Here is a 10,332-nt window from a genome sequence, read left to right as displayed (position 1 = left end):
AAGCACTGTTCATCTGCAACCCCACAGCAAGAGTTTAAAGGCAGATTATTCTAGCCAGCCCCTCTTGATTTGTTCCCTATCCTTTTCCAGCTCATGCCTTAGCCTGTTGGACCCTGGAAACTCAAAAACTTGCACCAAGTCCAAAATCCAGTCTGCCCAGATAGTTTGTCCAATATCAGCTTTCAACAGAGTTTAAATTAGCGGCTGGATCCAGAAAGCCTGAGGAGCTATTGCAGTTCCTTGCTGGGTAATGTCTACATAGAAGAATTTATCTTTCCCTGGCGTTAGAACTTTGCCCTGAGGGAACCAATGACTACTGCCAAGTCACAAATTGAATGAAAAACCTGCAGCAGTCTAGACAGACAACAATGGACGGTGGAACAGACACCAAAAGGTCAGCTGGAATGGGAAAACAATTGTTATAAGAAAAAATAAATAACTTTTTTTTTTCTTTTTAAAGTCGTGCATAATCACTCCTTTTTTTGATTTTTTTTTTTCTTTCTCTTTTTGTTTGGCCACATGCTACTAGTACAATTCTCAGTACAAGTGAAAAGAAACAAGGTAAGGTTAGAATACCTAGAAAATGTGCTGAAGGAGTTGGGAAGGTAGGGGATGTTAAGCCACAGGATTACATACAAGAGAAACTGTCAAGAATCACAAAGAGAAAATGAGAGGTAACACTTTATCTATCAGAAGGTGAGTTAGGGAGAACAGATGAGAACATTACATGGACTCAGTACTTCAGCTGGCCCGTGCGTCTTCGAGCCAGTTTTGACCTGCGCAAAAAAAGTAAAAAAGTATTTGTTGAATTCTGGAAGTCTATTTTTCTTCCCTCCCCGCAGTTTGTCCACCTTTTTTTTTTTTTAAAACTCTTTCGTATAGTCTTAATTTACTCCATATGTTTAGAAAGTAAAACATATCAAGGGCTTTAATGAGAAAGATTTCTCACTCTTCTGCTGTGCTCCTTTAAAGGAAGACGGGATCTTTTAAGGACTGCACTGTTAAGAAATTACTTGATGCTGTACAGTAATAGCTTAGTTTTAATTTTTTTTTTTTTTACTGAAGGGAAGAGCTACTGTAGCATAGTAAGATCTCTCCAGCAAGCAGGGGACGTCTGTGACCTGTGTTAAAGGGAAGGCTTCTAGAGAAGTTCAAAAAAGGGAAGGAAATGAGAACTTTTGCTTTAGCTCACAATCAAGAGAATGAAAAGGCAGTCCAGACCCACCTGCACAGAGGCAGTAAGAAGCTTTATAAATTTGTAAAATAGTAATACAAGGAAACCATTCTGTGGCCTCCAAATGTAGTATTGCATGAAGCATACCACACATGTTCAAACTGGATACACCTGTTAAGAACGTCACAAGCCAAAGCAACAGCCACTGCATTTCCTGAAAAACAGGGCTTGTTTGGGGATTTTTTTTTTTTGTTGCCCACCCTCCTCCCTCTCTCCTTCAGTTCACCCATTTTGTCAAATTCTTCAGAACAAGATTAAATTCTGTGACAAACTGTCTGCCTCCTTGCTTATGGCTGTCTCACTATCTTTATGCTTTGCAGCACTGTCTGCCCATGGACTGCCTCTTACCGTATTGTGCCAGCAAGAAGTGGATTGAAGGCATATAACCAGTCATTCATGTCTTTGTCATTGATGGCCTGGAGCAGGACCCCACGGTGCTTTGTGCATACGCCAAATGTGTTGGGTGTCTGGAATATTAAGGACAATTTAAAATACTGAAGTCTACAAGCACAGAAGCCGATGCACACTTCCTCTCTGAGGAAGAGTTTGCTATGCCACATTCCTAAAAACCACAAGACTTAAGGTCTTTCATTTAAGTTTCACTGGTCATTTCCAGGATATTATTAGTCAGTCAAATGGGACATATTCTACAAAATATAGTTTTAACTCATGAGTGTGGACTTCAAGAGCTGCTGAGATGGACCGGTAAAGTTAATTTGATTCCTTGCAGGATGTTTGTGTGTGTTGTTTTGTTTTAAAACAAACAAAAAAACCCCAAAACACACAACCCCAAAACACTACACAAACAAAACTACAAAAACCAAACACACAAGGTTATGGTACCAACACATGCTCATAAAAGCAAATACCATGCATAACAGCAGTCAGTTTCAGTCTCTTGTACAACTGTGTCCAAAACATAAGAAACCCTGAACAAACTGGGAACTTTGTGGGCAGAATCATCAGATGACAGACATTTCTCCAAGACACAGATGCATTTTCCTCAGACCAGAGATGACATACGGAATGGTATGGAGGCACTACTTCCTGTAATGTTCCTCTCTATGGGTAAATAAACAATAGCTCTCAGACTGACCTTTACCATTGCCTGTTGATCCTCACTATATTCCACCTGAGCTGTGGATAAGTTTATGATTCCTCTTTCTACAGGATCTTTGTCACTGTTGTAAATAAAAACGTAGGGACGGCGAACCACCACAAAGTGCTTGGCCCAGGAACTGGAGAGTGGCTCCTTGAAGTGGAGGTATCCTTTCTTTGAGACCACAGAGCTGGAAAAAACCAAACCAAAACAAACCCACAGATAAACAGGAATACATTTTCCCCTAAATAAGGCACCTACTGAGTATCCCTATTAACTGCAAAACACTGTAAAAGACACTTGGTCCTTAATACGTTTTGTCTGCAACAGTATTATGAAAGAGTTCTACAGCAAGCTGAATTTTGTCTTCAAGAACTATGCAAAAGTCTGACAGAAAGAAGGATCCACAAAGATCTCTACTTCAGTGAACTTCAGCCATGGTTTTGATGATAACAGACATTTTATTTAAGTCACTGGAAATCCTGTTCATTAAGTAGATGCAGGGAATGAATGCTGCAGAGATCAAATATCAGCACGACTCTCATCAATCCTGCTTCCATCATACAGAAGTCTTCAGTTCTGCTATCACCTGTTTAATTTACCTTCCTCAAATAGGGCAAAGAAACTACAAATCTCAGAAAGCCCTTGTGGCAGCTCTCAGGAAGCCATGATCACACTACAATAGAAAACTCACCCTGGCCTGATTTCCTCAATATCAGGAACGAGGTTTAGGAATTCATTCTTTCCAGCTCTGGCAAGATAGGAAGTTTCTACTGTAGGCATTAACTGGAACTGTTCTGCCTCATGACAGGGACTGGAGGCACGAGAATTTGCTTCTGGCGTCCTTTAAAAAAAAGCGGAGAAAGAGAAGTAAATCACAACAAACCAACTGAACGTGATAATGGAATTTTAAGTGCATCTACAGCCTAGCCTGTCTTACAAGATTCATCCTCCAGTCCAGATTTTTTGTATGACATTGGGATCCTTTTGCACAATACAAAATAGCATTTCCCTTGAAATCTGTGGAATAAAACTTGTAATAACTGCTAATGAGTTGTTTCCCCGCTACTTCTCCCTCATTTCTCTTGCCAAACACAGTCACAACACAGACACGTCTTACTATGGTTTGATGTAAAATGTATTACTTTGTCAGCACTCCTCCTCTCAGGGATGTTAAACTGAGAAGGTACAAATTACATGTCTTTCACTAAGTAGTTATTCCCAATTTCATAAAAAATATCTTCTATAGATACAGCTGAGAAAGATAAACAGACATTACTGGCCAAACTGGTTTATTTTGGGTTGTTGTTAGTAGGTCTTTTTAACAGACCTCCGAAAAAAACTTGTGGACTCCACACACTGAAGATGCACTGGGCACTGGAATGACAAGCATCTGACTGTTCTTTCAGCACAAAGAAAAAAAAAATCACTTCAAAAGAACAAAACAGGCAAAAACAATTGTGCAGAGTGATTGGAAAAGATAAGGCAAGGGAACTGTACAGAGAAATATCTGAAAGTAGGGAAAAGGAAGAAAGGGGGAGAAAAAGAAGATCAGAAAACACAACAAAGACAGATTTGTGAAGCACTGAAAAGTACTGTTTTTCTATTAATACCCTATACTTACTTCTGATCAATTGAATTGCATCTTGAATCCACCAGAGAAGGGCAGGTAGATGAAGGTGTGAGGGTAGCACTGCTGAAACTCGACACTGATGGGTCCCGCCCAATTGGAGAAATATCCGACAACTACAAGGACAAATATAGGCAAAATATTACAGAGGAGGTTTTTTTGTAGCTAGTGTTCAGTCCTGGCTAGGCATTCAGCACGTGGAAGGCTTAGATAATAGAAAGGTATTTCTATCAGCCATTTTCCTAATCAATAGCCAGATTTTCACCCACAACTGTCATAAACCCATCTGGGGGTGAAAATACAATGGCACTTCTGTAGACACAGCTTGTTATTAATATCCTACACTTCTGATTATTCAGACCCTGACTTTCTCAACAGAATATTAGACAATCCAGTTTGCAACTTGGTGTCCCCTGTGCCTACAGTCAGAATTTTTACAAAAGCCAATTTATCCTTTTACATAGGTAGATAGTAAGAGCACTTCCAGCCTAGCCTGCCAATAAACTAGAAGCTATATTATAGTCCAAGTTCACACCATTTCTAATTCCTGCAATAGTCTTTGGAACCTGACGCTGAATAGCCAAATGCTTCCAACAGACTGAAAATAAAGAAAATTAATATGAAGTGTTTTGTCTCTTCATAGTATCAACAGATTCCACAAACTACAAATACATTGCTATTGTACTACAAATACAGTGGATTGTATTGCATGAAATATTTACCTTACAATCACTGATGCTGTTGTACACCTGGTTAAATTCCCGATTGAAGGTGTGAGTAAGAAGCTGCAGACACTAAGGTGGGGGGAAGAAACAAACCACACACAGAAGAGAATTTTACATTTAGATTTTCAGAGAAATTTAAACACAAGAGGCAATTTGCCAAGACACACTTGGCAGCTCATGAAAGAATAAACAAATTCTAAACAGCTGTGAAAAATCCCAGACGAGGGGAATAATCACTTCCCTTGCTAAAATTCAAACGTTTCATTTACAGAACTACTAACGAAGGGGAATGAGGTACAGCCATAGCACAAACCTAGCCACCAGCATTGGCTGGTGAGGATGGATGATTTCACTATAGAGCATATTAAAATGAAACTCACACAATACTGGATAGTCACCATGCTATGCGAGAAGCTCATAATTAGTCTTTAATCATCATCAATTTAGATCGATGATGCTTTTCTCATGTTATACCTTGGTGGCCAGCTCTTTCTCCCGATCCACCAGGCTCTCTATGTCTGCCGAGTCATAGCCACTGCTCTCACTGGGCGTCACAGCACTCTCAAATGTTGTAGTCGAAATTTGTGAGGAAATGCTGGTGGAGGTACTGAGGGTTCCACTGCTCAGACTGGGAGACAATGAGTCACTCAGGGACTTGGGGATGCTGTCACCAAGCTTTTCACGAAGCAGAAGGAAATGTCGGGTTTTTTCCACCTAGTAAGAAAAGAAATCAGTATCATCTGCTTGAGGGTGTTGCCTATTTTACAGGCACTGAATTCTTACGCGTTCTTTTAAGATTCATACCAGTAAACATTCTCCCCGCAGAGGGGAGTTTATAATGGCACTAGAAGTTGAATCTGCCTTTATTGAATACACTGAGATTCTGAGCTGAAGATTCTACTCAGCAGCAGCCACACACTTTCTATCTTCTCTGTCAGAGAGTTTATTTAAATCTTGAATTTGAGTACGAACTCCCATTTAGGAGTTCAGCTCAGAAGGTCTAACAGTGGGTAGACTAAAGGCAAATTCAAAGCTACAGTTGTGCTTTTTCTTTCACTTCCCCTATCTCTTTACTCACCTCATGCAGCAGCTCCAGTTTCTCCAATTCCCATTGATGCTCTAGAATGAGGCTGTCACCCCTGGGCCTCCAACCTGCCAGGTTCTCTTCTCCTCGCACATATGCCACAGATGTATCCAGGACTTTCCTCCTCCTCCTCTGCATTCCTGAGCAGTAAAAAACAACAAAAGACATGTTAAAAACATAGCCAGAGGAATGCCACTAAGAAACACTTATCAATTAGCAATCTGCAAAGAACCAACACTTCTGCTGTTTGGCTGGAAATATCCAAGGCAATGATTTCATTAACAGCAATCACACATCCCAAAGAGATTTGATTTAGTCCAGCTTTCTTCATTCAGATATCTTCTATTGACCACGATATAATGCAAACCCTGTTCAGTCTAATTCAACACAAGAACTTCAGTTGCTAGGTCTCAGAGGAAAAATATACTGCTACTACATGAACTACATTCCTTCCAAGTTATCAAGCTTGCATCAGACATCAGCAATATCTTCAAAAGACCAAGAGAAAACTCTATTGCTGCAAGTCTCAACAGCGTTAGTTACAAGCCATATATGATGCCCCCTAAGTCTATGATCCAGATACACGCCCAGTTTCCTGATATATCCATGTCAGAAAATATAAAGTTTTCAGTGAATCCTTGGTACACCAATGGTGAACACAGACCCAAGTCAAAAGTAAAAGCCTGCTTAAGTTTTTTATTGAATAGCAATGTTTCGCTACTCCTATGAAACACAGGAACTGCTTCCCATTAGGACAGAAGTGTTTACTCCGTTCAGCCTATGAAATTTTCTGTAATATTTCAGTTTACAGCATTTTATCGCTTGAACACCTGTCACTGCTTACCTGGACTTCCTGTGTCTGCCATTTTGCATAAACTTAGTTCATAGATCCCAGTTACTCGATTGCTGTTCACAAGAAACCACAGGGAAAAAAAAACCACAAAACTATTACCTTCAGAAATAAAGTGCATTAGCTTTAGTTAAGTGGTCCCCAAATTAGGAGTTTAGGTATAGCTGTTAGTTAGAACTACATCTGAATTCTCATCTTGACATAAAATAGCGAGGACAGACAGCAAGATCTCTAAAAATGGCATTTCACCCATGTTCCCCCCCACCCCCCATTAGACTCAGAGTGCAGCTGCTGCAGTAAATTCCAGGTCAGGATCAGGGTCATCTATGTGCAAGCAAGAAAAATGGATCTCTCTTCCTAACTGTTCAGTCAGAAGGCTGGAAAAGGGGTCAGTAAAGAGAGAAGCCATCAGAGTTTCACTGAAATAAATGCAAGAATGAATGTTCAAAAGCAGACTGGAGCACTATAAGTAGGTAGACTTTAAGGAAGAAATAAAGAAAACTAAGCTACAGTCTCCCCACGTCCTCTAAGAGAAAAAGCATGTGCTGACATAAAACATCGATACCAAAATTGGTAACTGAACTTACGAATCTGGACATTTGGAGTAGCCACTGCCAAAGAGATTGCGTAGTGATCGTGGTGGAGAGATCTTGGCATCTCGTGAGTAAAAGACCATACAAACATCCTTTGTTATAACGGCAGGCTGGATGCAGTGGTCAAGCTAAGAGTAAAAATAGTAATGAATTAGTGGCTGCAGACAACTATGCCAAGTTATATCGCTCCCCTCTTTTAGTGGGACAGCTTTTTGAAATTCTTTCTTGTTTGGGTCTTTGGTGAAGGGTTTTCGTATGTGTTTCTGTGAAAGAGAACTGCCAAATTTCTTGATGCATCTTGTGGATGAAATAATTGTTCTACACAAAACAACAGAGTCTTGCACGCAAAGCCAAGAGCTAGGCCAGCGTTTGTAACACTAGTAGTAGCAACGTTCACTGATTTCAATGGATTTTCAGATAAAAAACATACATAAAATGAGGCACAGAAAGATAAGGAGATCACCTTTTTCACTTCACGTTTGTTGCGAGGCAGTAATACCTTGATATCAAGATGTTAACTGTGAATAAATTTTTCCACCCTGTTCTCAGAAAATTAATAAAGACTTTCACTGGCTTCAGGATTCAAAATGATGTAGTCCAGCAAATATTTATCTCAGGTACACACTGTCTGCTGTCTCAAATACTTGTATTTGAGTCACAAGCAAAAAGGAAGGCACAGGTCTCTAACCTCCAGGTAAGCAGAAAGGGTCATATATATCTTCTCTCCATATGGCGTCACTCGATTGAGGAGAAGGGAGTTATGCAAGGAGCTATCCCAAACTGCTTCAAACCGATAGAAAGTCCTGGAAAAAAGTACAGTAAAAGCTCAATAGTAAGAGTTCCTCTGCATCTCTCTCATTGATCAGTGTAAAGCATCTCTTCCTTGACATCGTCCACTATAACTGTTATTGATCTCAGTGGTTTAGATAACAAATACTTGAAGCAGAGACCTTCTCTTCTTTCCCAAGATTACCTACTTCTACCTCAAATAGTGTGGCATAAGACACCATTGCCTGTTATGAAAAAGACTCATCTAAAAGAGAAAAGAAGGAATACAGAAGAGAACAAAAGCTGTCATAACACTATGGGGAAGTCAGCACTAAAGAACAGTGTTTCTAAACAGACAGAATTCCGCTCTATTGCTTCAGGTGCAATTAAGCCCAGCTGGGCCTCCAAAGTACACGGGAAGATTCTTTTTTATAAACAACACTCATTCTATACCATATTTTAGGACTAACATATAGCAAAGAAGAGATCCCTCTAATACTTTGTCACATAAAACTAGCAGCTTCTGATAGCAAATCAGAATGATTGATAGGTAGGGAAAAGTCCTATATTCAAGTGATAAAGGTTTCTTTCTATGTCCCTACTAGCTTCAAGTAAAAACTTGCAGATCTAACACAAACTTTTGAAAGAAGTTTCTTCAATTTGGTGCACGGAAAGAAAGGAGCTGAAGGCTCCCACAGTTCTACCCCAATCAGGAAAGTTCATCTGTTCAAGTAAAAAGTGAGAGACAGCATCATACACAGGACAGCTAAATCATCAGGTCTAGAGTCACCATTCCACTCTCTTCTCTCTAACAGGGGCTGAGGGAAATGAGCATTCTCCTTTCTCACAGGTAGAGACTGATTTCACACAGGTTCCTTTGGAAAGAAGTCCTATACCCTTATTCAGGCATACAGCACGCTTTTTATTTTTCTACACTGGTAACAGAAAAAAAAGATATTAATTCTTCATCACCTCCATATAATTTCCCTCTAATATCCCCTTGCCGTTGAGGTTTTCCATGCCATTTCAAGTCCAAATGATGTGGTACTAAAAGCAAGGAAGTGCTGCATATATATTTTTTAAAAAAACAACTTACATCTCTAAAGAGCTTCTGTATTAATGCCCAAGGCCAACTCAGAAAAATACAAAATGAAACCAAAGACAAATGACAAAAAGGACGGTGGGGCTGGAAGGAAGAAATAATGAAAAACAAACCAAAACTAAACAAAAAGATACACGGAACAGCCTAAGAGCAGATGTATCAGAAATAGAGAGTTCTGATATCAAATAGAGTTCCCAAGAATCCCATTTTCCTGATACCAATTACACAATTCCGAGCTAATACATTGAGACACCATGAACTGTGCAGTCAAGTTATATAATTTGAGAATATTGCTAAATACTGTTTCCATCTGAAATTACTTCTAAATGTCTTGCTTCTATTAAAAATGCTACAGAGAAACATATTCTAAAGGCTAAGTAACTGGTAACTTTAAAAGCACTGTAAAGTAATAATCCTTACTTGAGTTAGATTAGGCAAACAACACAGGTTGTCCTCTAACTCTTTACAAATCTGCGTTGAGTCCCTATGTTTTAATCTTTCATCATGTCTTAGTTATGAGAGCAATTTTTTAAACTTTTAGCAAGCTCCAGATCTACTATCTGTGTGGAAGAAAAAGTAGTAAAACCTGGTTCTCCACAAATGGGAAAGCCAGTGTATCTAGCCCCTGAATCAGCTCTGCACTATTTGCCAAACATGACTTCTCATCATGAAGAGAGAACGCAGGTGTAAATGTTCATCAGTGCAGAACTAAATGCCCCTCTTTCGCAAAATGATGGTTTTTGGACGAACACCAAGTTGAAGTCAAACATAGCTTCGAGGCAGTTACTCTACTAGATTTTGTCTAGCCAGGAAGTTAAATATACAGAGTCTTGCCTGTCTAAACCAGAACTTGCTAGAATAGTTATAGAGGGCGACAAGAAACAGAAGTGAGCAAACTTCTTTCAGCATAGCCAACAGCGCAAGGAGGAAAATGGAGCACAGAACAAGCAAAGCATGGAAAACAGGAGAAACAGGTTAAAGGCACCAATGTATAGTTAGAACTGATTTTTAAGTGGATTTCAGCATTAGTGAAAGGTGGTGAATTGAGAGGATTGAAGACTTAAGTCTTCTCTTTTTCAACGAGGCAACACACAGAAAGCAGAGTGCAAATTGCCCCAGATTGTGCAGCCAGCGTGCCTGGCTGTGATCCAATCTGGAAGGTGAAAGAGGAATCCAGTCTGAGCAGCTACTACCCGTCTCGCTTCTCTGCCAACTGGTAAACTAAGAAGTAGCAACCACATGGTTAA

At 39.7% G+C, this 10,332-nt stretch overlaps 1 protein-coding gene across 2 annotated transcripts in view; it reads right to left on the bottom strand.

The window, feature by feature from the left end:
* Positions 1 to 458: 458 nt before the first annotated feature.
* KIF1B (kinesin family member 1B) overlaps positions 459 to 10,332 on the bottom strand; it is an 88,390-nt gene continuing 78,516 nt past the window's right edge. For both annotated transcript variants that reach the window (XM_009574145.1, XM_009574146.1), the window contains 11 exons: positions 7,904 to 8,018; positions 7,210 to 7,343; positions 6,617 to 6,678; positions 5,767 to 5,912; positions 5,163 to 5,402; positions 4,686 to 4,757; positions 3,958 to 4,079; positions 3,028 to 3,177; positions 2,331 to 2,523; positions 1,583 to 1,701; positions 459 to 776 (listed from right to left, as the gene is read on the bottom strand). In XM_009574145.1, coding sequence (XP_009572440.1) covers positions 734 to 776; positions 1,583 to 1,701; positions 2,331 to 2,523; positions 3,028 to 3,177; positions 3,958 to 4,079; positions 4,686 to 4,757; positions 5,163 to 5,402; positions 5,767 to 5,912; positions 6,617 to 6,678; positions 7,210 to 7,343; positions 7,904 to 8,018 — 1,396 coding nt within the window. In that variant the 3' untranslated portion in view covers positions 459 to 733. The remainder of the gene's footprint in view (positions 777 to 1,582; positions 1,702 to 2,330; positions 2,524 to 3,027; positions 3,178 to 3,957; positions 4,080 to 4,685; positions 4,758 to 5,162; positions 5,403 to 5,766; positions 5,913 to 6,616; positions 6,679 to 7,209; positions 7,344 to 7,903; positions 8,019 to 10,332) is intronic.

Source organism: Fulmarus glacialis, unplaced genomic scaffold, assembly GCF_000690835.1.
Source record: "Fulmarus glacialis isolate BGI_N327 unplaced genomic scaffold, ASM69083v1 scaffold2823, whole genome shotgun sequence".
Taxonomy (NCBI): domain Eukaryota; kingdom Metazoa; phylum Chordata; class Aves; order Procellariiformes; family Procellariidae; genus Fulmarus; species Fulmarus glacialis.
This window is presented reverse-complemented; position numbering and strand designations above follow the sequence as displayed.